The sequence below is a fragment of the Suricata suricatta genome, chromosome 17 (assembly GCF_006229205.1).
Source record: "Suricata suricatta isolate VVHF042 chromosome 17, meerkat_22Aug2017_6uvM2_HiC, whole genome shotgun sequence".
NCBI lineage: Eukaryota > Metazoa > Chordata > Mammalia > Carnivora > Herpestidae > Suricata > Suricata suricatta.
Genome location: NC_043716.1, coordinates 36,193,628 through 36,221,505, shown reverse-complemented (window position 1 = coordinate 36,221,505; position 27,878 = coordinate 36,193,628). Strand labels below are relative to the sequence as shown.

The following is a 27,878-nucleotide window of genomic DNA, read 5'->3' as shown; positions in this document are numbered from 1 at the left end:
CGCTCCAGGCCCCAGGGAGTGGGAAGATCCACGCTCGGGTGGAGCGAGGGGGCGTTCCTTGGTTTTCCCGGCAGGACTTCCTTTTCCCCTTCTATGTTCCTCCTCTCTCCCCTGGGGTGGGATGGTACGTCCCACCCTCCTCGCATTCCCGGCCCCCTCCCCTCCGGAGCTGTGGCGCCGCCGCCATCTTGGCACGTCAGGTTGAAGGAAAGAGCCAAACCCTGGCTTCGGGGGGCCCGGAGAGGGGGGGACTCTCCAGCGGCAGACAGAGAGCCCTACCCCCAGCCCTTCCCCCTTTTTCGCTCCGGCGCGGGGCTCTGAAGCGTCCCGAGGCCGACCGGTTCCTGTCAGGCCCGGGGAGGAGGGGCGGACAGGGCAGCCGCTGCCTCCCCGGGACGGGCACTACCACCGGGGCGGGGAGGAGAGCGCCTGGTGACGGCGGGGCGGCGGCGGCGCCCGGGGGCGGGGTGCGGAGCTAGTCCGCCGGCTCCTAGGAGCGGGGCGGGGCGGGGCGGGCCGTGGGGGCGGGCCGTGGGGCGGACGAAACCACCGGGGCGGGGTGGGGAGGTAACGGGACGGGCGCAACCATGGCGCGGTGAGGGAGCGGGGGTGGGGATCGGTCCCGGGGAGGCTTTGGGGCCGCTGGCTTGTGCGCCGTCTCGGCTGCCCCCCCTTTTGCCGCCGCCGCCGCCGCCGCCGCCGCCCCGGGCATGTCGTCCAACTGCACCAGCACCACGGCGGTGGCGGTGGCGCCGCTCAGCGCCAGCAAGACCAAGACCAAGAAGAAGCATTTCGTGTGCCAGAAAGTGAAGCTATTCCGGGCCAGCGAGCCGATCCTCAGCGTCCTGATGTGGGGGGTGAACCACACGGTAACCAGCTCCCCCGCGCGCGCCCCTCCGAGCGCAGCGCCGCGTTCTCCCACGCCCCCCCGCAGGCCCGGCCCTCGCTCCGCTGGCCCTGTCGGTGACGCCCGCAGCCCCTTGCCAAGCCACTTGCACGCCCACCCCACCCTTGCACGCTGTCCCGGCCGGGTGTGCACTCCCCGAGCGCCACGCGAGGCCTGGTGTCTCCGACGGTGGTATGCCGTCGCCCCCTCCCTTCCCTCCAGCCCCTCTAGCTTCCTGCATCTGGCTTGCTCGCTTCGGGCAGTCCCCGGAGCGCTGGGGGAAGGCCTGGGTGCGGCGGAATCGCTTTCATCCCTTCACCCTGTTTGTTGCATGTGTTTTCCCCCCTTGTTCCTTTAACCGGCTGCCAGCTCGCTGTCCAGTTGACAGGGCAAGTGGCACTGGCCTGCCTGAATATTCCTGTTTCTGGTTATTCGGTTGGTGTGGCTGCTTAAAGTTTCCCGTCCTCCAGACATCCTTACCCCTGACTATGGAAATCCTTCCTGGGTTTCTTTTTTTTTTTTTTCCTTCTTGAACAAGATGTATCAACTGGAGAAGCACAGGCTTCCTTGAACCACAGACACTTTACCAGGGTCTTCCTTGGTTAGGGAGAAGAGAGAGTGTAACCATTTGAGAGAAGGTGAGGCCTGATTGTAAGAAGGACTATCCACAGCAGAAATAATGTGTCTTCCTGCATTTGCCTATGGTGTTCACGTCAGACACTGACTTCTCTTTTTATTGAGCTTTCTGTTGTCTGGTGGTGAAGGGTGTGATAATGGATGAGAAGGCAGTCCCTTGGACCTTTGGGGTGCTTCGAGATTGCCCTGTCAGGAAGTTGGAGCCCAGAATTAGTGCTTGAGTCTGAGGACTTTTTGTTTGTGCCCTGTTTGTTTGGGTCTTTCTTTTTTTCTTTTCCAACCACTTGCTCCTTGCCTTCTGACCACTTGCCCTGTGAGTCCCTACACCAGGAATGAGCAGAGGAAGTAAAAGGACCTGAAACACCAACTAGAAGTTCGGAATGAGGAAGATGAAGCTGATGGCTTGGGTCTCCTGTGAATTTCAGTTCTTGAGGCATCTGCCTTTTCAGAGCACTTGAAATTGTCGACAAGATCAAATGACGACCAAGGGGCCTGGGGCCACCAAGACTTTTTGCTTCACTTTGGCAGAGGAGCCTTCGGCTAGAAATTGATGAACCTTAGTCTGAGCTAGGGTTTTTACATCTTTACGTCTAGTACGGAAAAGTACATGTGTATGATGAGGTCTTTGTTAGTGTTTTGGTCTTGGACAGGTGACGGTTTTCAGGAGCCTCACTCGGGCGAGGGTCGTGGCCAGGGTAGGGACTAGCCCTGGTTTAATTCCCAGGTCCCTGGAAGCTGTTCTGGGCCAGGAGTCCAGCAGACTTTGTTTCTCCTGGTTCCTGACGTTTCGGGGGTCATCTGACACCATTGCAAGGGAAACTGGGTCATCAAAATGTGAACCTTGTGTCCTTGCCTGGAAGTCAATCCTTAATTTTGCTCTACAGCCTACTCCTCACTAGAAAGCACCCTGTCTCTGTAAAGAACCAGTGGAGGTCTGAGAGGCAGCAATGTTACAGCTTGGGTCGCTGATTTTATACACAAAGGAATGGAGGCTCCAGGTGGAGGATTAGCTCACCCACAGCCACGGCAAAAGATGCAGCTCATCATCCGACACCATGGGCCGTGTTGGCCACTGGTGGTGCTTGAATGGCAGGTCTCGCTTTCTGTGCTTCCTGTTGTTCATGCTGTCTCTCAGCCGAGTGCCAGGATAGGTGGGGATTACGGTCTTGTTGGAGAAGCGGAGTGTAGGCTCAGGTATGCGTGCTTGGGTTCTCCGGAGTGTAGGTGATGTTTGGCAGTGAGTCCGCCCAGTTGCGAGCCTCCGAATGGTGGTTGGATAGGCATCTGTGAGTCTTACTTTCTTGGACTAGGCGGTCACCCTCCTTCATTGCTAACTTGAAGAAAGTTAGTTTGAGGGCTAGCTGGAAAGGCATTGACTTTAAGTTAGACAGTTGGTTCTGGGAGTAACGAGCAAGCGAGCGCCTCAGGGGCAAGGCACTGGGCACCACTCCCTGGACAGCCCAAGCAGTGCAGGCCAGTTAGTTCCAAGTTTGATTGCGTTCATCGTGGCCTGCGATAAGGTCTAAAACTCTAGGGTCTCCATCTGGGAGATGGAGGCGTCTCTGAGAAGAGTGGTATCAGATCTTGCAGTTCTCCAAGGGGTCAGGACTGCGTAGTTCTTGGCGGATTGCTAGCCTCTCTGGGAGGTTACTTTCCTTCAGAAGCCCCCTGGCGCCACTTTTTGCAATCTGAGGTTTCAGCTGTCACATTTCTTTGATTCTTTAGTTTCTCACCCACTTAGGCATTCAGAGCATGATGGTCTGTGACTGATGGTGCGCGAGATGCTATGTCTTTATTGAGAGCAAAAAGTCAGTTACTCTGTCCTGAAGTGGTTGATTACTTCTAGGCGGAAGAAAGAGAGGTTTTTGAGTTTGATGTTGTCACCGAAGCTCCTCTCGTGGACAAGAGCTGCAGCCCACGGACTGGAGGAAGACCGAAGGAAATGGAGAAGAGTCAGAAGACTTTGGCTCTGTCAGGGGAGAACTAGTAAAGAGAGAAAACCAGAGTTTTAGTGGATGAAATACAGTTTAGAGGCTCTGGAGTTAGAGAAGAGATTGCCTTGGAGAGGGGCGTGGAGACCAGAGGTCTCCAGACCTGGGTCCATAACCTGTTGGCCATTTTAGGAACCACCTATGTGTGAAGATTCACCCAGGTGATCAGAAGGAATGGGAGCAGTTGACGGCAACAGTATTTAACCATATAGGAAACTGCTAGACTGTTCTTCGATGTGACTACACCGTTTTATATTTCCACCAGCAGGGTGTGGGGGTTTCCAGTTTCTCCTCATCCTTGGCAACACTCGTTATTGTCTGTCTTTTTGATCAAAGCCATTCTGGTAGATGTGAAGTGTTACCTCGTTGCGATTATGATTTGTGTTTCCTTGATAACTAATGATGTTGCGTATCTTTTCATGTGCCTATTAGCCTTTTTTATATTGTCATTGGAGAAACGTCTGTTAAGATCCTTGGCCCATTCTTGAAAGACCTTTTCACCCCTTTTTCAGTTGGGTTGTCTTTTTATTCTTGAGTTGTAAGAGTTCTTTGTATATTTTAGATATAAGTCCCTGCAGCACCTGGGTGGCTTAGTCGGTTAATCATTCGGCTTCGGCTCAGGTCATGACTCACGGTTCATGGGTTCGAGCCCCGCTTTGGGCTCTGTGCTGACAGCTAGCTCAGAGCCTGGAGCCTGCTTCAGATTCTGTGTCTCCCTCTCTTCTCTGACCCTCCCTTGCTCACACTGTCTCTCTCTGTCTCTCTCAAAAAAAAAAAAATTAGATACAAGTCCCTTATCAGATATATGATGTGCAGATGTTTTCCACACATTCTTTGGATTATCTTTTCTACTTTCTCTCTCTTTTTTTTTTAATTTTTTAAATTTATTTTTGAGAGACAGACAGCGCCAGCTGAGGAGGGTCAGAGAAAGAGGGAGATACAGAATCCAAAGCAGGCTCTAGGCTCTGCACTAGCTGTCAGTACAGAGCCCGATGCTGAGCTTGAACCCACGAACCGTGAGATCATGACCTGAGCCAAAGCTGGATGCTTAACCAACTGAGCCACCCAGGCACCACACTTTTCTACTTTCTCGATGGTATCTTTTGAAGCTCAGGTTTTTAATTTTGATAAAGTCCAATTTAGGTATTTTCTTTGTTTACTTGCCCTTTTGGTGTCATATCTAAGGAGGCTTTGCCTTATCCAAGGTCAATGAAAATTTCCTCCTATATTTTCTTCTAAGAAAAACTCTCATGGTTTTAGCTCTTACATTTAGGTCTGTAATCCATTTTGAATTAATTTTTGTGTATGGTGGAAGGGACAGATTCATTCTTAAGTCTGCTCAGTTCTCTCCCACACTTCACCCCCATTCCGTCCGTGTATTTTCTTGGCTTAGTGCAGACCCAGAATCTCTTTTATCTGCCCTTTTCTCTAGCAATGCCACTTTTAAAATCTTCAGTAAATATTCCCACTTTGGATAACTTTGCCCTTCGGCAGGCCTTTCCCTTCACAGAGAAGAGAAGGAGAAGAAAACGCACCGGGTGCAGAAGGAGGAATAAACGTAGGGGTGAATTTGTTGGCACCTGTGGTTCTGTTCTTGCTTTTTTCCTCTCTGTTTGAGGTCTTGCTTGGACTTCCTAGCCTTGGGAGTGTGTTTTTCAACACAACATGTTTTCTGATGGAGGCAGGTGACTCACGATCGTCAGTGTAGCCAGCCTGTTGCTGAGCCGGCCACACACCTGCAGGACAGGTCAGGAAACCAGCACGCCCCGGCCGCACCTTCTGTGTAACAATTCCTGTGAAGGTCACACAGGGAAGTAGAGGCTTCTGGAATCAGAAGTTCACCAGACTAGAACTACCGACTGAATTTTCATCTCCAGGAGGATCAGCGGAGGGTGAATTCTCTGCTCCTAAATCTCTCACTCAGCTTGTGTAGCCTCCTTATTATTTATGCTGATGGCTCATGGAGTTAATCGTGTGGATAATCCAAAAACCACTTACATGATGTGAGATCCGTCCTAATATGTTGTCTTTAGCGTGCTGCTTGAGTGAATATGCGTTCCACAAGTGCACTTCTGCAGAAGGCCAGAGGGCTTGGCCCAGAAATGTGCTAGATAATAAAGGAAAGGCACATCTTCCTGAAACATTGAGTCATGACCTTTCAGGCTTCAAAACTTTTAGTCACTCCCCTTTGCCTACCAAATAAAGTTTCTTCTCTCCCTGGTATTTAAGACTCTTTAAGGTCTGGTCATAGCCTCCTCCATAGCTAACTTTAATCTTCGTTCCCATCCTCCGGACCATGAGTCTTTGGCAAAGTCACAACAGCTTTGCTGTCTCTTTTCTCTTTATCCTGGTATCTGCCGTCCTTCAGTCCCCGTTTTCTCTCCATCCATTCCTCTGGCCAACATTTATTGTGCAATTGCTGTGTGCCAGTCATTGATTGTGCCAGGGGCATAAACACAGGTAAGATGGTCTCTTCCTTCTAGGGGCTCAGAGCCTAGTGGAAAAATCGCGCATGTTTTCTAGGGAATGTGATATGTAGGATATAAAGATGCACAGGGGAATGAATAATTAATTCAGCCTGGGGAAGACAGGGTAGGTCTCACAGAGGAAGTGTCATTTAGCCAATCTTATATGATTCTCTTAGCTTTATCCTTTCTTCAGTTCTTGCTGCCACAGTCTGTCACCTGAACTATTAAAATGGCCCCATAAATGGTCTTACTGCATCTCATTTTTGCCTTTTCCAACCCTTACTTGATTTTGGTTCCAGGACACCTTTCTGTTCCATTTGAACACATGAATTCCCAGACTTGAGCCCAAGAGGACTTCCCATTTCCTGCCTAGTCAAGTCCAGATTTATATAGTGGACAAATCTAAATTCAAATCCAGGCTCTGCCCTTTATTATAGCTTTGGAGCTTCGTTTTCCTTTTCTATAAAATGAGCAAAACACTTTCCTTGCAGATTATTAAGATAGAGTCAACGGATGGAAAACACTTCCTTAGTCAAGGTATCCATAAGAAGGATCACACAGCACAGCATAGGGGCTCCAGACAGACCTGGGAGCAAATCCCGACTCTGCACATCCTGTCGATGTGACCTTGAGCAAGGTACTCTGAACTTCTGCAAAATCAGATTTATAACAGTTTGTGTGACTATCAAGCTTTAAATAATAGCACTGAACACAATATATGGGACACATGTGATCTCTGTGTGTTATGATATATAACATATAATAATATAAAGCACCAGCCGCTTCTAGGTACTCAGTAAAAAGAAGCAGCTGGTATTTATTCATACTGTTACAGTGAACGCGTTAGGCCAGCCACCATCTTCCTGTGTCGTCTCCCTCTGCTCCTTTGTACCCCTGTCCTACCCTCCCACCCCCCAGCTCCGTACTTAGTCTGGGCAGTAGACTTTTACAACTCTGAGGCCTGGTTCTGACTGTTCCCACCACCTGGGATTCCCTTCCTCCCTCCCTCTCTCTTTCTCTCTCTCTTTTCGGAGAACTACCATCCTAGGCCTTTCTCACACATTCTCTACAGCTTCCTCTAGCCAGCATCTCTGACTCCCACTCCCAGGCAGCACCAATTTCTTAATCTGTTTTTCCACCTCCCTTTATTCATAACTCCACAGCACTCTTCACGTTGTATTCTTTGTTGTCCGTCTTCCCAGCTAGACAGAGATCACGTCTTTTTGTTTTTGTGTCTGCAGCGCTGGCACAGCCCTGACACATGTAGTAAGGCCCTGGGTACACTGAGTAGAAATAAGCTGAAGAGGAGCTTGGCAGAGTCTGTGCCAGGTCAGGAAGGGCCTTAAATGCCAGGCTAAGGAGGTTTACCCTGAGTTTGATGAGGAGCCATGGAAGATCTGAGGCAGGGGTGTAACATGATCTTGTTGTAGACTGTCCCAGTGTCCAGTGCTCTTGGCAAAACCAGGGGGGGCATTAGGTGCCCTGCTTCAAGCCTGATGTGCAAGAGCCAGGAGTCTGTGACCACATTAACCTCGCCCTCTGAGCCTCTCCTGTTTTTGGGGGTTCTGTCCTGCGTTCGCACTTGTATACCACTTGACTTTGAGTTTCTCTGTGTCATGGGTTTGTCTCCTCTCGCTGATTAGAGGAGAAGCCCCCTGCTTCTCTTACGTACATATTGTGCATGTTTCCCCCACTGTGCGCTCCCTCCTCTCTAACATGAAGTGAAGCACATAGTAGGTATTTTAGAAAATGCTTGTTCACTTGACATTGAATAGAACTCTCTGGGGATGTAAAATTTAGCACAACTAAAAAAAAAAAAAAGAGTACAGCTAATCCCTAGAGTGAATCATCTACATGGGGCCCAATGGAAATGAGAGGTGAGTCTACATAGTTCAGATATATGGATTGTTCGGCACAAAGTATCTCAGAAATGTCCTGTTTTGGGTTGTGGACTCAAGAATAGAGATAAAGGGAGAACTAAAAACCAACCAACTGAACAACCATTCAAACTAGGCTGAACTGAAGGTTAACAGAGAATTGATGAGCGTTCTCGAACAGCTGCCTTTAGGATACTTCCCCCTGCCTTGGCGCAGCTGAGCCTCACAGGCAAGGGCTTCCGTCCTCCCAGCACCAAGCCCTGTCCTGGCACCAAACCTGGATTTTCTTTTCTTTCTTTTTATGTAGTTTTAAATTGTTTAAATGTTTTGTTTATTTTTGAGAGAGAGAGGGAGACACAGAATCCAAAGATAGGCTCCAGACTCTGAGCTGTCAGCACAGCGGGGCTCAAACTCGGGAACCGTGAGAACATGACCTGAGCCGAAGTCGGATGCTTAACCAACTGAGCCACCCAGGCGACCCCCCCCAAATCTGGATTTTAGACTAACCCAGAATTTATGGGTAGTAAATACTAGAACATTTTGGTACAAAACCATACTCTTGGCGCCAGTGGTATGTCCTTTCTAGTGTGGAGGTAGGAACTAGAAAGTCTGGAAGCTGCATGTGCGCTGTGAACTTCTTAACTTCTGGAGCTGTCAGAGCCAGGCCGTGCATGCTGGGGGCGGGGGCTCAGGGGGAGGACGCGGGACAGCTACCATGAGCTGTTTGTGTTGGCAGGAAAACGAGGAAGTGGAATGGTTTCCTCCATAGGCACACACGTAACAGTCAGGCTCCCTCGTGAGCCCACCCCCTCCCCCCCAGGAGTGGGAAGTGTGTGTGTGTGTGTGTGTGGCTGGAAGGCCAGTGGCGGGCATCACAGGCCTGGATGCTGGGGATTTTCAGTGTCCAGATTGATGAGTTTCGATAAATGGATATAGCCATGTAATTATCAAGCCAAACAACATACAGAACACGTCTGTCACCCCAAAATCACACCTGCCATGTCCCTTTACAGTCAGCCACCTCCAACCCAACCCAGGCAGCCTCTTTTTGGATTTCTCTCACTGAAGATTCCTGTTCTAGGAGGTCATGTAAATGGACCCCTACAGGAAATACTCTGTGTCTATGCCTGCCCTTTTTTGCCAGCGTTTATTGAGTCTCTGCCCCCATGCCAACTTCTGCCAGTACCCTGCTACCCCCCCCCCCCAACATGTATATGCCTTCGCCTTCCTTCATTCCCCCAGGAGCAAGTTAGGTTTTTCACCAACTCTAGGAAAATATGGTTCCCCAGCCTGGTTACTGCATTAACCTGAACTTCTTCTATCCTCTGACATGTCTAAATAAAAAAGGTTTGGAGCATGAAAGGGGCAGCAAATTAAATGCTGTTTCCCCCCATTCATGCTCCTAATGACTCTAGGTTATTCCCTCACCACCACATGGGCCTCATTGAGATAATAGGATTTGCAAGGAAAGTCTCTGGGAGACATAAGGCTGTGCGTCCCCTCCAGCCCCCCCATCCATTAAGGCAGGCCTAAGGTTTCCTCTGTAAATCCTCACTGCATTAGTGGCCACTGGGTTGAGGTCAAGTGTCAAATACTCTGCTGTGAAGGGAAAAGACATCTGTGGCCAATTAGACCACTAATTGGCTAACCTGGGGACGGGGAAGGGCAGGATGCACGCTCTCAGCTCTGCACCCACGGGAAGCCGGCTCCCGCAGTCTCCTGCTCCCTGAAGGGGACGAAAGCCCATGGGAAGGTTTGTTTGTAAGATACCCACCCCATCTCCCCCAGCTCAGCAGAAGACAGGACTTGGCTTTAGGAACTGACCCTTTTTAATTTTATTTATTTAAAATTTATTTTTAGGGGCACCTGGGCGGCTCATTCTGTTAGGCAAGCGTTCGACTTTGGCTCAGGTCATGATCTTGCGGTTTGTGAGTTCAGGCCCAGCGTCAGGCTCAGAACCTGGAGTCTGCTTTGGATTCTGTGTTTCCGCCTCTCTCTGCCCCTCCCGTGCTCATGCTCTGTCTCTTTCTGTCTCTCAGTAATAAATAAATGTTAAAACATTTTAAAAATTATTTTGTTTTATTTTTTTTATTTTTGAGAGAGAGAGCAGGAGTAGGGAAGATTGGTGGCGGAGGTTGGGTAGGAGGCAAACAGGATCCAAAGCGGGCTCTGCGTTGACAGCTGAGAGCCCAATGCGGGGCTCGAACTTCACCAACTCTGGAGCCATGACCTGAGCTGAAGTCTGACGTTCAACCGACTGAACCACCCAGGCACCCCTGTTGCTTAATTTTAAAAAATGTATGTTTATTTATTTTGAGAGAGAGCACAAGTAGGGGGAGCACAGAGAGAGAGGGAGACAGAGAATCCCAAGCAGGCTCCCTGCTGTTAGCATAGAGCCTGATGCAAAGCTCAATCTCAGGAACCATGAGCTTGAATCAGAAGTTGGCTGCTTACCCGGGTGGCCCAAGAACTGGCCCTTTTTTAATCAGGAGAGTGAGAGTGAGCCAGTGGTTAGATGTCTACCTCATCTTCTCACTTAGTCCTTTATTTTAGGGGCACCTGGGTGGCTGAGTCAGTTAAGCATCTGACTTTTGGTCATGATCTCACGGTTTGTAAGTTTAAGCTCCGCATCTGGCTCTGTGCAGACAGCAGGGAGCCTACTTGGGTGTCTGTCTCTCTCTCTCTCTCTCTCTCTCCCCCCTCCCTCCCTGTCTCCCTGTCTCTCTGCTCCCTCCTCTCTCTCAAAATAAATAAATACACTTAAAAAATAATCCTTTACTTTGGAGACGAGCCCCACACCCACACAACCTTGTCGAGCTGCTTTCCTACCCCAACCTGGTTTCTTGAGTGACCTATGATTTGTATGAAGATGCTAAAGGCCACATAGGTTGTATGATGTTTATTCATTGATCCACTTATTACTACATTTGACAAACATTTATATAGTACCTGCCAGATGCAAATCATGGCGCCAAGCACCAGGGAGCCTCCGGAGGTTAGGTGACCTTTGCTTGCAAGGGTCAGCAATAGGATCTTGCCTCGCTGAGAATCATGCAAGGTTGTGAGGTGGATAAGCATTAACCACACTCTGGGGGAGGCTGTGTGATGGCCAAAGGATGGTACAAACAGTGCCCCAGGACTTCCAAGGTCAGAAAGGACATTCATGGTCTAGAGAATCACAGGAAGCTTCATGGGGGGAGGTGCCTTTTGAGCTGGCCCTTATCAGGTGGGGAGAATTTCAGTAGGTGGAGATGAAGTTGGGAACGTACTTGAAGGGAAGAGCAGAAGCATAAAGACCAGGAGGGAGCCCATAGGCGTGTTTTGGGAGAGATGGTGGCGTTCGTGTTTGTAGCATATATCGTGTCCCTTGCTTTGCAGATCAATGAGCTGAGCAATGTCCCTGTCCCCGTCATGCTAATGCCGGATGACTTCAAAGCATACAGCAAGATCAAGGTGGACAACCATCTCTTCAATAAGTAAGTCACCCCCTGAGTGGGCTCAGGTTTTGTGGGCAGTCCTTCCACTCCAGGCGGAGAGCTTCTGAAAACCCGTGCGTGGCAGTGCCACGCCAGTGCCTGGCAGGCTGTGACAGGGACACCTGGATCTCAGAGCTGACAGGCTGGCTGGGAAAATGCATTCATTATGTGCCTCTCCCGTTTGTGTTGTTTTGTCATCGCCTTTATGTGCCTACCTCCAGGTCCCTCGGGGCATGTGGCCCGGCCTGGGGTGATTCATCTGGGGCCAGGTTAGGTAGCAGTGAGCGCCCACGAGCTGCGGTGTCTAGTGTGAGGCCGACAGCCGTGGCCCTATCTTGATCTTCATCTGAGGCAAGAAGCTGCCAGGCGTGTTCCCGGCCCGGGATGCAGCCAAGCTCTTCCCTCTCCGCGCAGTGTGTGAGCGACGGGCTGAGCGTGATGCCCAGGGGCGCTGCCCAAAGTAACGCTTCCCGCTTTTGTTCACTGTGGCGTCTGGGGGGGGACACTGGTGTCTGAAGCTTGGCTCAGGTCGTTGGGGCAGCTGTCCCAGCTGGTCCAGTTTGCGACCTGCTCTGAGCCCTCTGGGGGCCTTGCTTTTTTGTCCCGTTGCGGGTTGCCCCAGGAACCATTTGTGGCTCACACTCCCCTCCTTTCTGCATTCACATCCAGGCTCCACGTTCCATTGGCCCACGGTCCCCGCACCTCACCAGCTGGGCTCTGTCACCCCACCACGGCCAGGAGGGAGCCTGGAGGGAAGCTTGATTTGAAAATATCCCTTAGCGGCCTCTCTGTGCCACAGGAAGTAATAACAACATCTTATTCTGGAAAACATCGGCCTTCACGGCTAAGCGGCCACCAGTAGTCTGCTCTCACACCGCCACCACACTTCTCTGGGTTTTCCTCAAGTCAGGCAACTCTGTAGGACACTAACCAAGTGTCCTGCCAAGTTCAGCTCTGACGCTGTCCACCTGCAGTTAGCATCAGGCCCCACAGGTTAAGAGCTTAGTGTCACAGAACTGCCCCCACCTTCAGACGCCAGTTGCAAATCTAGCTCGTTGCCTGTGCTTCTGACCAACCTGCCTTGGGCCCCTGACCCTCCCCCTTGGGTTTGGTGAATTTGCTAGAGGGGCTCGCAGAACTCAGGAAAACAGTTTCTTTACTTGATCTCTGGTTTATTGTCAAGGAGACAGCTCAGGAACAAGCAGATGGAAGAGACGCACAGGGAAGGCCTGCGGGGAGCAGTGGGCGGCTCGCGGGCCCTCCTGGCACCTGCGGGCACTCAACACCTGCGAACTGGCAGCCCCTGTCTTTGTTAGGAAGGCGTGATTGATGAAATCGACTGGTGATTGGTTCACCCTCCGGTCCCTCTTTCCTTCCTGCGGTCCAGGGAGTGGGACTGAAAGTTCCAGCCCTCATCCTGGTTGGTTCCCTTGGCAACCAGCACCCATCCTTTGAGGCTTTCCAAAAATCACCTTATTCACATGAGCTCAGATGTGGTTGAATTTAAAAAAGACCTCTTTATTGCTCTTACGATTTAGGAAATTCCAAGGTTTTTAGCTGCTCTGTGTCTGAAACACGAGTGAAGACCAAACATATATTTCTTATTATATCACACTGTCACACCCCGTAAGGAAGGAGAGGCAGCCCTTGGCTTTGACGCAGGAAAGAAGGTTGTTCAAGCCCAGGGGTCAGGGCTCTGCAAGTGGGCATTGAACCACTGCCCATTTCAAGGTCCGTGGCCTCTGGTGAAGTTCCAGGACCTTGACACCTTGGCCTAAAGCAGAGCATCCAGTCTCTTATTTATCTTTCTTTGTTCCTTTTGTCCTTTCAACGACTGTTTATGTGCTGGGTATTAGCCTGCCGTGCTCTTTAGTAGAAGATGGGTCCACGAGGCGGACCAGGCCCCTGGCCTCATAAGAAGCCATTGCTTTATTTCCTCCAAGTATATCATCCTGGAGTAGTCTGAGGGATGTAGTTCTCAAAGGGACTCCCCAAGGAAGGTGACCGTTGTAAAGATGGAGGGTTTGGAGGAGGCACCCCTTCCAGGCTATTCTCCCTGCTCCTGGCATCTGGATTATTGACCAAGGAGTGGGAAGGGCTGAGGTTGGTGCCAGCAGCCCACACACCAGGCTTCCTGAAAACATGGGAAGTTGGGATTCCAGTCATTTGAGATCTCTTTAATCCGAAGCACCCTTGTCCTCCGTCCCAGCGGCAGCCCAAGGCAGGGCTTCAGGACGCGTTGACAGTAGCGCCCTTAGAGGAGAGGACCCCTAGGATGAGAAAGTCCGCTCCCTTTAGCCGTCAGACTGCCCTCCACCTCACATGCTGTTCACACGCAGCCGCTGACGCGCAGCGAGTACCGCGCTCGTGCAGGGGCGCCCGCGCTCCGTCCCCTTTCGTGGCAGGGAAGGCTTTTTTCCCCTTTAATGTAGATTTTGTCTACAGATAACACACACTCAGAAAAAGCACAAAATTGTAAGTATACAGCTCTTACAAAGTGAACACAAGGGATGTAAAGTTTTTAAGCTTATACATGCACAGAATCACTAGGAGTGTTTGTTAAAAATTCAATTTCCAGGGGCGCCAGGGTGGCTAAGTTCGTTGAGTGTCCAACTTCGGCTCAGGTCGTGATCTCACGGTTTGTGAGTTCGAGCCCTGCATCGGGCTCTGCATTGACAGGTCGGAACCTGGAGCCTGCTTCGGGTTCTCTCCCTCTCTCTCTCTCTGCCCCTCCCCCACTTGTGCACACACACTCTCTCAAAAATAAATATTTAAAAAACTTAAAAAAATGCAATTTCCAGACTCCTCTCCAGAATTTCTGGGGCCTAGGCACCTCCATTCTAAGAGCCACAAATTGTTCCAATTGCGGTGACCTGTGGACCAAACCCACAGAAGTTCTGAGGTAAGAATTAGATGGGTGAGGAGAGGCTCACAAACTGATTTCTCTGCTTTGCCCTAGGGAGAACCTTCCCAGCCGTTTTAAGTTTAAGGAGTACTGCCCCATGGTGTTCCGGAATCTCCGGGAGAGGTTTGGGATCGATGATCAGGATTACCAGGTACGGGGTGACTTTGCAGTGTCGGAGGGGTCAGGATGTGGAGTAGGGCCAGGAAGCCGGAGGACAAGGGGAGACGAGACTGCTCTGCCATTCTTATGCTGTGTCTTCCTGTCCTGTCCCCCGCCCGTGGTCTTTCCCCACAGGGCTGGCAGGCTCCTGGAGGGGTGAGGGCCCTGGAAGTGGCCTCGAAATCACAGGCTGTCTCCCTGGGAGGGAGAGGCACGGGAGGGGGAGGGCTGCGGAAGCTGCTTCGTCTCAGTCCGTTCTCAGTCTAGGCTGAAGAACCCTTCCCCTGCGTAGTTTGACTTAAAAGAGAATTGTTGCCAGCGGGAGGTGAGGCCTCTTAAAGCAGATAAGACAGAGTAGAAAAGGAAGACTTCAAGGCTAGTGCAACCTTGCCAGGTCTGAGTGCCACCTCCTAAGCCTGTCCCCTGTCTTCTGTCGGGAGAGAGGATAGGCAAGGCCGGTGACTGCCCTCTCCAGGGGCTGATAAGGCTATAGAGGCCTTTGGCCTGCTGGAAGGAACCAGTCCCAGTGTCAGGGATGTTCTAGTCGGACTTGTAGTGTGTGGTTTCTGTTCCTGCTCCACCTAGCACCTTCCTTGGACCTTCTCCCGCTGGCAGATAGCCTGCTGGTGAGAATTTTCCACTTCACTTTGGTGGCAGTAGGAAATACCGCTGCCTTTCAGTTGTCTGTGAGGGGTGGGGGGAAGGAGTACAGTCTACCAAAATCGAAAAATGGATGCCCAAATCTTTTAAAGGACCGTGACGCCTTCTGGCCCGGTCCCAGTAAGCCTCTCCTAGAGCAGTTCCCAAAGCGCAGAGTGTGCCTCCGTGAGTCCCCTGCCTTCCCTTTCCTCTCTGGAGGGCCTCCTGCAAAGCTGCGTTCCCAAGAGAAGGGCGTGGGGATGCGGGAGGAGGAGATGCCAGGGACGGGAGGGTCGAGAGTCCTGTCTGTGTCCGAGAGGCACTGGGAGGTCCCTCAAGCCCCCTCTGTTAGGACCCATCCGTGAGCTAAATCATGACCTGATTGGAGCCGGAGGTTTCCTGAAGACTCCTGCCCCCCCGCAGCCCCACGTGGCTCAGACGTCTTCCTTCCGCGGTGGCCCCTTCCCTTCCCCGGGGTGTTCTAACCCCATCCTCTGGGCATGTGCACTTTTTCTCTAAGAACATTGTGGGCAAATGATGGTGCTCACAACTCAAATAGAGGCCGGGCGGGGTGTTGTTCAGGGGGAGGGCTCTAAGGACCTAGAGTCAGAAGGCGCTGCCTGCTGACAACCTGGACCCGAACTCCGCACCTGGGCTGGAGGCCCGCACGTGTGGCTGGGAGGGTGAGGCCCTCAGCTGTGTGGCCCGCTTGACGCTTCTGGATTGGGAACACCCTGCTTTGGGGAGGCCCTTTTAATTCAGGGAGCATCTCACCGCTTCCAGTGGCAGTCCTCCCATGATGGCGGTGCTCCTTCCGTCCCCCGGGGTCCCATGAGGAGGCATTCAGTGAGGGTAAAGAGTCGAATCCTAGGCAAGAACTGAGGAAAGGGCTTGGAGAGGAGGCGTTTCTGTGAGCAGATCCCCACACGTGTTTGCTCCAGAACGGGGACAGCTGGGACCTCCCTCTCTGCCTTGCCTTTCAAAGGTCTGCTTGGTGAACACATCCCTTCGGTTGACTCACACGTCCCCCGCCACCCCCTCTAGAGGCTTCGACTGCTCTCTGATCCTAATGGGAATGGGGCCTCGAGAAGGAGCGGGGGCAGAGGCAGAGAAGCTCCCCAGAGCTGCCTCATGGCCCTGCACAGACCAGCAGGGCTGTGAGGGGAAGGGAGAGGCGCTGGGCAGAGGGCTGAGGAGCAGCTGCCTGCTTTGGAAAGGGTTTCTTGGCACCGGGCATGTGCAGGGGAAAGAGACCACCGTGTCCATTGCCGCTTTATGCTGGACTTCTTGAATATTTCCTAAGCTTTGTCTTTGTGGCCCCAGGAAACTGGGAAGATCAGCTCAGTCTGCCTTGTGTTCCAGGTCAGGGAATTCAGCAGTGGACCAGTTAAACAGCTCACCCAAGGTCATGTGCGCGTCAGGATTCAAGCCCAGCCCTAATGTCTGAGGCAGAGATTTAATTTACAGGGCGGTTCTCAGGGGTCACAATGAAAGGAAGTGGTTCGCAGTCAGCCCTCTTCCCGCCAAGTCGGGGATTAGATGCTGCTGGAAAGGAGCAGCTCTTGTCACACTGCAGGAGGACTTTCGGGAGAGACGTGAACTTCCGGGAGGCAAGGGGTGGGTAAGGCCCTGCCTGTCCCAGCGCGGCTAGCTTAGCGCAGGCTGGCCCACGTAAAGGTCAGGGTCTTTGTTCCTCTCCCAAGACCAGCCCACTTTTGTCTTGGTCCATCAGAACTCAGTGACGCGCAGCGCCCCTATCAACAGTGACAGCCAGGGCCGATGTGGCACACGTTTCCTCACCACCTATGACCGGCGCTTCGTCATCAAGACCGTGTCAAGTGAGGATGTGGCTGAGATGCACAACATCTTAAAGAAATACCACCAGGTATGGTGAGTCCCGAGCCTGGGCGGTAGAGGAAGGGTGGCAGAGGGAGAAGAGAGCCCCCGGGGAGGGGCCGGTCCTCTCACAGTGGCCCACGCCTCCAGAGAACCAAGCACTTGGCCCTTCCCCGAGCCGTGTGTCTGAAAGCTGAAATGCCTGCTGGAGAGAAGGATAAATGAAGGCGTGTTACTGACTCAGTCACCGTTGAACAGCTGGTTCTTGGCAGAGTTGGGAAGTTTCACACGCCGGCACCTGCCGAGTTTCTTCTGCAAGAGGCCCTATCAGCCTGGCAGGCCCGCTGCTTCCCCTCTCCGACTCCCCACTCGTCAGAACCTGTCCTGGAGAAAAGCTGGGGGTGCGGTGGCACCATCTGCCTGCCGGCCCCGAGCCTGCTTGTGTCTTCAGGGAAAGCCGGCTTGTCTCTGGGGCACCTGAGAAGCGGGGAAAGGGACTCCTGGTCTTTGGGGTTACAGCGAAAACCCCGGGCCGTGACATGGCTAAGGACTCCCTGTGCAGGGCCGTTGGTCTTCCCCAGACCGCCGATGGCAGCCCTCTGCGCCCCTCGGTGCCCTCCGGCTTGCCCCCTCAGCCGGCGGAGGAGAGGCCAGATCTCCCGCAGCCGTGCTGAGACCCCTCTGAGATCTCAGGCGCGTCTTCAGTGGCGTCCCAGTAGCGGGAAACCAGAAGAGCTCTGCCCTGCCTACCCAGCCTCCCCTCTGCCCTGCCCTCTGGGGGCGGGGGTGGCCGTGGCCCCCTCTAGGTCCAGGAAGCCCCCGTGACCTCACAGGACCCATCTGAAAACGACTGGCTTGGAGGCTGGACTCCCTGGGAGCGGTTGGGCCTGGGGAGAGCCCCGGCCATCCTGGCCCCTTCGCACGGTCCTTAGCCGCCCTCCTGCCTCCCTTCTGCTCTAGTTCATCGTGGAGTGTCACGGCAACACCCTGCTGCCGCAGTTCCTGGGCATGTACCGCCTGACCGTGGACGGCGTGGAGACCTACATGGTGGTCACCAGGAATGTGTTCAGCCATCGGCTCACTGTGCACCGCAAGTATGACCTCAAGGTAAAGGGCTCTGCGCTGCCCTGCTCTGTGGCCACCTCCCGCTTGTCAGGAGAGTTGGGCCACATGTTTTGGTGTTGATGTGTCTAATTCTTATGGGTCAAAGGCTGTTTGAAGTCCAGATGACAGTGACAAGAGGTTATTTATTGTACCATATTTATGTCACAGTCGATGTCTTTCAAGTCCTGTCAGAGGGACGTGTGCACCGAGGGCAGCAGTTGGGGACAGGCTGTCCTGACACAGGCGCTCAGGCACGTGTCCGGGCTCTGTGGACTGACAGCACAAGCACATTTCTGGACACGGAAAGGAACACGCTTGTGCCTGTGAGCCACGGTGCTCCGCTGTTCTTGAAGCTGGCTTCCTGACGTGCCCCCCACGCGCTCTCCCCCTGCTGCAGCCACGGGGGTTTCTTCCCATCCGTGCGGTGCCCGTGCTCTCCTCCTCCGGCAGCTCCCTCGGGCTGCCTGGCCTCTGTTCCCTCCCTGCCCTTTTTTCCACCTCCACCTGCCCCCACCTCATTACTTCCTGCTTTCTCTCCTGATCTCAGCTCAGATATCACTTCTTGCAGAAAGCCGGCCTTGGCCTCCACCGCTGTCCCTCCACAGCCCGGACCCACACTGTGCTGCCTGCTCTCAGTGTCCTCCTCCCTTGAACCACCTGCTACCATTGTAGCTAATGGATTAATCCCATAACTGCTCCCCACTGTCTTCCCTGGTAGAAGGAAAGACCCCTGAGAGCAGGGGCGAGTCCTGGTTCAGTGCCGTTGGCCGAGCGGGTGCCTAGTGCCTAAGCTGAGCTGGGTCCGTGGTCCCTGACACAGGAAGTGAACAAGTTGCTGCCTCCCGGCCCCTCTAGGACTCTAACCAGCCTCCTTCAGTTCACCTGCCGCCTCTCCCCAAAGACTGGTGCATGTTTTCTCGCTCAACGGACTTTGCCTCAGCGGGACCTCTCCTGACGGCTCTTATCCTTTCAGGGCTCCACCGTTGCCAGAGAAGCGAGCGACAAGGAGAAGGTATGACAGGACCGTACTGAGCAAATGTGGAATGGGCCGCTTGGAGTCAGAAACCCCTTCTGTCGGTCACCCTGTCCCTTCCTCCACCACAGCCCCCAGCCCAGTTCCCAGACGTGCGGCCAGTCAGTCCTGTCTCACCAAGCTCCCGCCCGTCCTAACCCTCGGCCTCGGCCTCCCTTTCCAGCCTTTAACGTCTACCCGTGCTGGGCTGGCCAGCATCCTGCATGGCTCATGATCTCTGGCTCCCAGTCCAGCCTGAACTGGGGAGTGGCTGCCTGAGCCCCGAGGTAGTCCCCGTTCAGCAGGAAGACATGCTTTGGTCAGTCCTCCCTGTCTGACGTGTGTCACATGTTTGCCATCCCTGCCTGCCCGAGGCCTGGGACTGGAGCCTCCTGCGCTGAACCTATTGATTGGGCAGGGGACCCTCTGTGCTCTAAGGACCCTCCCCCTGTTTGTCCCATCACGTCTCGGGGTGAATGTATCAGGCCACCCGGCCTAATGCCGCTATTGCTCTCATAGGCCAAGGACTTGCCAACGTTCAAAGACAATGACTTTCTCAACGAGGGGCAGAAGCTACATGTGGGAGAGGAGAGTAAAAAGAACTTCCTGGAAAAACTGAAACGGGACGTGGAGGTACTTACTAACCCTCGTTTTCACCTGGGTTATGGAGGCCCCCTCTTGTCCTCAGAGCAGGAGCCTGTTTAACCTTAAGGAAAATTGAATTCACTACTTTCCAGGAGTGTGGACGAAAGGAAGGCTGGTGATTTGAACCATGTGGGTGCAAATGAGCATTCCACTGCAGGGACGCATTTGTGCCCCTAGAAACTTTGTAACTCAAATTGCGATGCTTCCTTTACCTCTTCCCTAATCTCCAGCACCTTTTTCAAACACCCCGAAACTTTCTTTCTGGAGGTGTCCCCATGGTAGACGGGTGGCAACGAGCAGCCAGCTGCTAAGATCCACCACGCAGGCCCTTCTCTGGCTCCCCTCCCCACTTACGGGCAGCCTCTGGTGGGATGGGGCTTCCTGTGGCGAAGTTCTTCCAGGCCGGGCAGCTTCTGAATAGTGAATGTGTTACTGGACCACTTGATAGCTCAGTGTCTCCTGTTTTAACAAATTGGGAGCCTACTCATTAAAACGAAACCCTGCACATTTTTTAAATGTTTTCTTATCTTTTTTTTTAATTTTGGTATTTTTTTTATTGTGGTAAAATATGCATAACAGAAAATCTCTCTTAACCATTTGTGAGTGTACAGTTGAGCGACACTAAGTACATTCACGCTGTCGGGCAGCCGTCATCACCATCCATCTCTGGAGCTTTTCCTCTTCCCAAACTGAAACTCTGTACAACAGTAATTCCCCATTTCCCCTCTGCCTAGCCCCTGGCAGCCACCTTGCTACTTTCTGTGTCTGTGAATCAGACTTTTAACAAAACGTTTATTTATTTGGGTGGGGGGAAGGGAAATGTGAGTGGGGGAGGGACAGAGGGAGAGAGAGCATCTCAAGCAGGCTCTGCGCTGTCAGTGTGCAAGCCAACATGGGCTTGACCCCGGGAACCTCAAGATCATGACTTGAACTAAAATCAAGGCGTGTGCTCAGCTGACTGAGCCACCCAGGCACCCTGTGATTCGGACCACTTTAAGAACTTTATATATGAATATAATCCTACAGTATTTGTCTGTTGTGTCAGACTTATTTCACTTACCATCATGTTTTCAAGGTTCATGCATGTTACAGCACACGTCAAAGTGGCCTGCCTTTTAAGGGCTGAATAATATTCCACTGTATGTTTATACGGCATTTTGTTTACCTGTTTGGCCATCAAAGGGCAATTGGTATAATAGTTATGTTCTCCAGAGAAATAGAATTAATAGTGTGCCAATATATAGACAGATAACAGATGTTTATTATAAGGAATTGGCTCACACAGTTATGGAGGCTGCTGATTCCCAAGAGTCACAGTTGGCACACTGGAGACCCAGGAGAGTGTATGTGAGAGTGTTGCTCGGCTCTGGCTTTATTTTTTTCTTAATTTTTTAATGTTTATTTATATTTGAAAGAAAGAGAGAGAGAGAATGAGTGGGGTGGGGCAGGGAGAGACGGAATCTGAAGCAGGCTCCAGGCCCTGAGCTGTCAGCACAGAGCCGGATACGGGGCTGGAACTTCTCAGCCGTGAGATCACGACCTGAGCCAAAGTCAGACACTTCACCAACTGAGCCACCCAGGCGCCCTGGCTCTGGCTTTCTTATGGGGTGTTTATTCCCTTTTCTTTCCCTCTTCATTTTTATCCTGAGTAGTAAAGAAGCTGAGTTACCATTTTTCAAACATTGCGTGTGACCCTCAGTTAGAAGTACCTGTTACCTCACAACCTGGCACGCACAACTGAACTACTGTCTGCGTTCCTCATGTTACGTACTATGATGTTTTCTGTCCCGTTCCAGAGTATTTAATAAGAAAAAACACTAGTCCCAGCCTATTAAATTAGATTTCGGGTTCCCACTGAGTTGAGATCTGTGGTCTGAAAGCCACTGGCCCGTCACACCCCCTGTCCGGCCTCCGTTCTTTGCAGGGACTCACCACAGCATCTCTTGGGTGGTCTCTTCTCTGCGTCGTCCCGCAGCTTCTGCCTGTCTGTCTGCTCCCCATCTGTCAGGCCGTCAGGACTCCTCTCCCCGCCGCCCCGGCTCCCGCAGCTCCTCCGCCCCGTGGGACAGCTGTCTTCCCCGCGAGGCACTGAGCTCACCGAGGGCAGCGACTCGGATGTTTTGTTCTCACCCGCTGTTCGGAATTGGAGAACGGACTCGAAGGGAATGCCTTTTCTCCTCTTTCCAGATGCCACTGGGATGCCCCGTGTAACCTCTTCCTCCCATCTCTCCTTCCTCACCTCCCCTAGTTCCTGGCCCAGCTCAAGATCATGGACTACAGCCTGCTGGTGGGCATCCACGACGTGGACCGGGCGGAGCAGGAAGAGATGGAGGTGGAGGAGCGGGCGGAGGACGAGGAGTGCGAGAACGACGGGCTGGGCGGCAACCTGCTGTCCTCCTACGGCACGCCCCCCGACAGCCCGGGAAACCTCCTCAGCTTCCCCCGCTTCTTTGGTCCCGGGGAGTTCGACCCTTCCGTTGACGTCTATGCCATGAAAAGCCATGAAAGTAAGTGGGAGCTGCGTCTGCCCTGCCTACTCCTGGCCGCCATGCTGCGCCCTTCAGGCCTGTTGTTTAGATGCCCCTCTGGGTGTCTGACCCGCCCCCCCCCCCACCTCATTCATTGCTGGCTTCGGCCTTTTTCTGCCTCCAGGCTCTCCCACCGAATCTCCCGCTGCCAGTAGCTCTGGCTTCTGGGGCCCTGGGGTCCTTCTTTGTCAGACCTCCCTTCGCCTCACTGCTTGTCCCGGATGTCTGAGGCACCATTCTGCTCTGGCTCACGGTTATAAAACCTGGTAAACACTGCCATCAGATAAGAGGAGAGTTCAGCAGGCTTCTGAGAAGGACCCCATCAGTCATGCCTTTTCTCAGCTCCCCAGCTAGCGATGGATCTGAGCCTCAGGTCTGCAGGGCCGCCGAGCTAGTGGCCTACTGCTCTTCTGCCTCTTCCTCCTTTCCTGCTTCCCTCCCCTCCAGGTGCCCCCAAAAAGGAGGTCTATTTCATGGCCATCATTGATATCCTCACGCCATACGATGCTAAGAAGAAAGCCGCGCATGCTGCCAAAACAGTGAAGCACGGGGTGAGTCCTCCCTGCTGCTTCCAGGCCCGGGGCCAGCAGCCTTGGGCCTCCCGTTCTGAGCCGATCCTCACCCCACCCCACCCCCGCAGGGAGCAGGCCCCCTCCCAGCCTCCCCACCACCACCCTGACCCCCTATGCTCTCCCTGCCGGCTGATCTGCCCTGCCCAGCCCAGCTCAGTGGTCTGCTTCTCTATTGCTGGGGCTGAGCTTATTGGCTCCTTTCCCCAGAGCTGCTGCGCAAGTTGTGCGTCCTGTTGCCCGCAGGTAATAGCTCTGTGTACATGCCTACGCTGCTCCCCAGAGGCCCTTTCCCCATGGGCATGAAGCTACTATCTGCAAACAGGGGCCCCGCCCAGAGATCTAGAGTCTCTCTACCATCTCCCTGCCGCCTTGCCAGACTCAGTGGGTGCAGGCGTGGGCTTGTGAGTCAGAGGCCAGGGCAGTTGTGACACAGGGAACTGCTTCTCGAGGGCCTGCCCAGACTGGGGTACAGTGTTCAGTTCAAACGCTGGGCCAGAGACTTTTGAATGCCCAGGCCCCTGCCCATTGTAGCCTCTTGGGTAGGGCTGGGGAGCTCGACCTGAGTCAGCCTCTGTGTGTTACAGGCGGGGGCCGAGATCTCGACTGTGAACCCTGAGCAGTACTCCAAACGCTTCAACGAGTTCATGTCCAACATCCTGACGTAGTTACCTTCTACCTTCAGCCAGAGCCAGAGAGCCGGATGTGGGGTCGGGTCGGAAAAGGGAGAGGGTGTGTTTGGGCTATAGATGGGAGGGTGGGGAGCGTGGGGAGCAGTGTAGGGGGAGGGGAGGGCTTCAGCGATGAGACTGCCACCCGTGACATTGAAAGACTCTAGCTGGGGAGGGGATGTGCTGCGCAAGCACGAACCCACAGGGTGCGGCCTTGATCTTTCCCCCATTTGACCCAGGTTGAAAAGGGGTTTCCTTTTTTTCCCTTGTAACCTTTTACATACCTTGGGGCTAGAGATGACTTTGTGGGTTTATGTGGGTTTTGTTTCTGAAATCTCACCGCTCCAGGTTTGCTATTTATAATGATGTGTGTCATCACCCCATCACCCTCCCCATCCCTGCCCTGCTCTCGGTTCCCTTCAGTGAAAGAGGCACCCCATGAAGCCGGCCAAGGGGCCTCTCAGGGCCGAGTGCTCTGATGGCAGAGGAGAGGAGGTCAGACACTTCAGTCCTGCTGCATTTGATCTTGTCTGGATTAACTGTTTAATTTTATGGAGCATTGTGCACAGACTTCCTCCACCTTTTCACCTTGGAGCCAAGTGGACTGTTACCTGATTCCTCCGTCTAAATGGTGTCCTCCCAAAAGGAACGCTCCAGATCAACAGCAGGCATCTTGGATCAGAGTCAGAGATCTCACAGGGGCGTGAGTCCATCCTCATGGGAGAGTGAGGGGTGGGGGTAGCGGCTGGGCTCTCACAGAACCCCTCGGTCATCACCCACGCCCTGGGCTCGCTCGGCTGCTGGAGTGCTGATGTCCTCTCTCTAAAGCCTGCCTCCCGCTGGGCCACGAGGAACTGGAAAGCATCTTTAGGTACAGCAGGACCTTCATGCTTCGTTGGTTATTTCCCCTTGGGAAACCCCCCAGAAGCTGATGAATATCCAGTGAGGCCTTTTGTCCTCCATCCAGTGACTTCCTCCTGACCTCCTCCCACGCACCCTCCCTTGTCGTTAAGGTTTTAGCTGGGGGAGACATCCACGTGCCTGGGGGGCTCCTTGCCGAGATGCCTCTTCGGCCCCAGGGCCACCATGTAGATAATCAGATTTCCTGTGCCTGGGGTCTGACTTCTGGACAGTTTTGGCCAGCAGAGAGCGCTGCCCCCCCACCGTGGAGTGTGGCACCAAGCCTGAGCCTGCTGCAGAGTCACTTGAAGATGTGACCCAGGAAGCCCAATGTGGAGGCTGGATAAGGGATTCGACCTGGCCCAGCTTCGGGCTGTTTTCCTTGATGCCCCCGTCTTAACTTGTAGCCCATCTGCCACTCGGGGTGCCTCAGGAGTGGCATCCTGCAGCTTCCTTCAGGAAAGCTACCCAGGCCTCGGAACTGAGCCGCTTGTCACTCTGTGACGCCATCAGAGCAGCTGGTCTGGCGAGGAGACAAACGGCCGTGTGCCAGGGGAGGTATATTCCTGCCTCTTCTCACCTCCTCGCCAGGAACTGGGGAAACTTTTGTAGATCACCCCACAGATGCGAAGAAAGTTTGTGGAAACAGTTTGAGTGAATGGATTGGTTTCCTGTGGCTCCTCCAAACCTGGCCAAAGTCAGCTTCTGGAGCAGGAACCAGCACCGTCTCCGGGCCCTCCCTGCAGCGTTTTGGGAATGGAGGCAGCATTCTCAGACTCCAGGGAGGCTGCTGGAACTGTTCTGGAAGAGGTGAATAGGTCAACCAACCGCCCTAGCCCCGGGATGGGGCCACAGGTAGCTCTGACTCTCAGCGGCAAGACCAAGAAGTGACTTGGGGAAGAACTTGGAACCAGGTGGCTCATGGAGAAAACAAATCTGACTTAGGAAGGGATTACGTAGGAATGATGTTTGGACTTGATTTCCCCACCTCCTGATCAAGAATGGAAATTTGGATCTGTCCCTTGAGAGGCCCGGCGTCTGCAGAGCCTGCGGGCTGTCTGTCCTGCAGCAGCGCCACAGCCTCGGCTCCCCACCGGCTTCCTGCGCTTGGTCTGCCGATTCTGTTGCCATCATGTGTATGAAAAGTGTAATAACCGTCAGTAAAGGTGAGCTTCCAGGTATCTAACTTCTTTAACATTTTTTGTGTTTTTGTGAGGTTTTGTTTTTTTGTGTTTTTTTGTTTTTGGTATATTGTTTACATTTTGAGAGTAGCATTCTGTTTCAAATGCTTTTTTTTTTTTCTGACAGTATTGTTGTTTGGGTCAAAACATTTGAGCTGCGGTTGGGTGGATTTGAGATTTTTTTAAAAGGTCTTTCTCTGTGCTATCTTCAAAACCTTGGGTTTGGCCCTCTAATTACTTTGGCATTCAGATGTTTAAAAGCTATTTATCTTGGTTTAGACCAGTTTTCTTTCTCTTCTTTGGGTAATGATGCAGATGTATTTGGTTTGTGGTCTGAATGTGGAGAAAGTGAACGGATCACCAAGCTTTTGTCCGCCGCCACTCGTCTCCCTGAGCCCCACCCTGTCCCCACCCCCCCATCCCTGCAGAAGGCATCCAAGGGCAAGGGACTACCCTCGGCCTTCCTCTTCAGAGCCCTGAAGAAAAGCTCAGCTGTCTCACAGCACCCTAGAATAATTTGGGGTCTCCTAAGAACAAGGTGTAAGAATAGGACATGACTGACTGGATGGGGGCCAGGGCAGGATTCCTCTCCATTTCTTACCCCCACCCTGACCACCTAGCCAGTCACAGCTTCGCCCATCCTGAGAAACCCAGGCTGGTTCTCTGAAAACTCCACTTGGACCCCTAGATGAAGGCCTCTGGCCCTTGTTCCTATAATGAACCACTGAGTCTTTGCACCCCCCCTGCACCCCCCCCCAGTGCAAGCTCCTTGCCTGTGCCCTGTGGTTTGGGGGTGCGGGGCAGGCTGGGAAGCCAGCAGTTCTGGAGCAGACCGAAGCAGTGCTCCATCTCTCCTTATCTAGCTCAGGGGTTACTGGTCTGTGGCGGGTGCCACGAGTCGCCCCTGTGGCTGTTCTCAGTGGCACCCTGTAAGTTCCCACCACAGGCAGCTCTGCCCTCCCCGACTCCTCCGTGTCTCTCTTGCCTGTGTTCTAGGCCTCAAACAGGTCCCCTGGTAGCGCTCAGGGTTTGGGGGACTAGACTCCTGCCCTAGTGACTTTCCCTCTTCAGTCTGCCAGGGTCTGCCCTAGGGAGGTGGACCAAAGACCCAGGACTTTTCTCAGTAGCCAATCCCACCCCCCACCCCCACCATTGTCTTTTTACCAATTCAAGGTGGGAGAGAAAAACCCGTCAGCGCTCCCTAGCAGCTGAGCTACTGGTGTGTTAGGGGCCAGAAGGGACAGTGTGTTTAAACAGGCCTTACAGCTCTGGCCTAATAGTTCTGGCTCCCCGCAAGTCTAGGCACCTCACTTCTTCCGGGCGGAAATGGGGAAGGGGGTCCAGCCTGAGCACAGAAATCAAAGGGAAAACACATTCGAACAGCTGCCCCCAAACCTACCTGCCACCTGCAGGGGCAGTGACTGCCCGGCCTTCCTCTGAGATGTGCCCCATGCGAAGAGTGCCTCCCGAGGGGAGAGGACACGCAGCTGTCCCCAGCGAGTTGTGCTGAGGGCCTTCAGAGGCTGGGGAGGACACTTCAGAGGAGCCCCTCCCCCTCGCTCCGAGCTATTTTGTGAGTTTTGAACCAACAAACAGCCTTTAGGGGGAGGCCGGTGCTGTGCAGTATCCCTAAACATCAGGTCCAATCATTGTGATCAAACAATGTGAATGAAGCTGAGATTCAGCTTTTGGGGGAGCAGGATAAACTACCACCCCGTCATATGTGTGTCACTTCTCGATTCTCACTGCAATCTCCATTTTTTAAATAGGAATTTTCAACCCCTTGTGCTTGTCTAATGTCTGCTCGGAACAGTTCGAGACCCTGTTACTGTTTAAAAATGCATGCATGTGAAGATGAATCTCCAACCCAAGGGACAAATAAAACAAAAAAGCTTTGTGTACACACCTGTCCTGTGTGAGTCTTTTGGAAAGGAGCCTTTATTCTCAGAATTAAAAGTTTTGGTCCCAGTTTCAAAGGCTGCTTGGGGGAAATCAGTGTATGACGTGAGTTTGGAGAAAGAGTACAGGCCGTGACTTTGGCCGCCTACTTTCAGATACGGCTGACAGGCGGCGGTTAAGAGCACAGACCCCAGCACTGGGCAGCCATCGCGACCCTCCTGTGCACATTGGGAAATGGACAAGCCACCTGCCTCGCACCCCCTCGGCTGTGTACGACCAGCACGGGCTAAGAGCCACACACAACTGCTCTCGCTGGGACTGGCTGTGTGGCTGACTTTTCACAGGTCCCCTCCGTGTGCCTTACATTCTCCAGTTAGACTCTTAGCTTAAAATCTAGTGATTCGGCCAGGGTGGTGCTGGGCCAGCGGGACCAGCAGCGCCTGGGAATCGAATTCCAGGTTCCTCTGCAGATCTGAATCAGAAACGGCTTCTTAAA

At 53.1% G+C, this 27,878-nt stretch overlaps 1 protein-coding gene across 2 annotated transcripts; it reads left to right on the top strand.

The window, feature by feature from the left end:
- Positions 1-584: 584 nt before the first annotated feature.
- PIP4K2B (phosphatidylinositol-5-phosphate 4-kinase type 2 beta) lies at positions 585-27,708 on the top strand. 2 transcript variants are annotated; one of them, XR_003904430.1, is made up of 11 exons: positions 585-869; positions 11,237-11,334; positions 14,294-14,390; positions 16,770-16,922; positions 17,834-17,980; positions 18,951-18,989; positions 19,509-19,622; positions 21,883-22,141; positions 22,610-22,713; positions 23,319-25,468; positions 27,538-27,708. XR_003904430.1 is itself a non-coding variant. In XM_029927492.1 (10 exons), the coding sequence occupies exons 1-10, from the start codon at positions 711-713 to the stop codon at positions 23,397-23,399; spliced, it is 1,251 nt and encodes a 416-aa protein (XP_029783352.1). In that variant the 5' UTR covers positions 585-710; the 3' UTR covers positions 23,400-27,384. The 2 variants fall into 2 exon arrangements, 1 of the variants encoding a protein (XP_029783352.1); XM_029927492.1 differs by lacking the exon at positions 27,538-27,708 and having other exon boundaries at positions 23,319-27,384.
- The last annotated feature ends 170 nt before the right edge of the window (positions 27,709-27,878 follow it).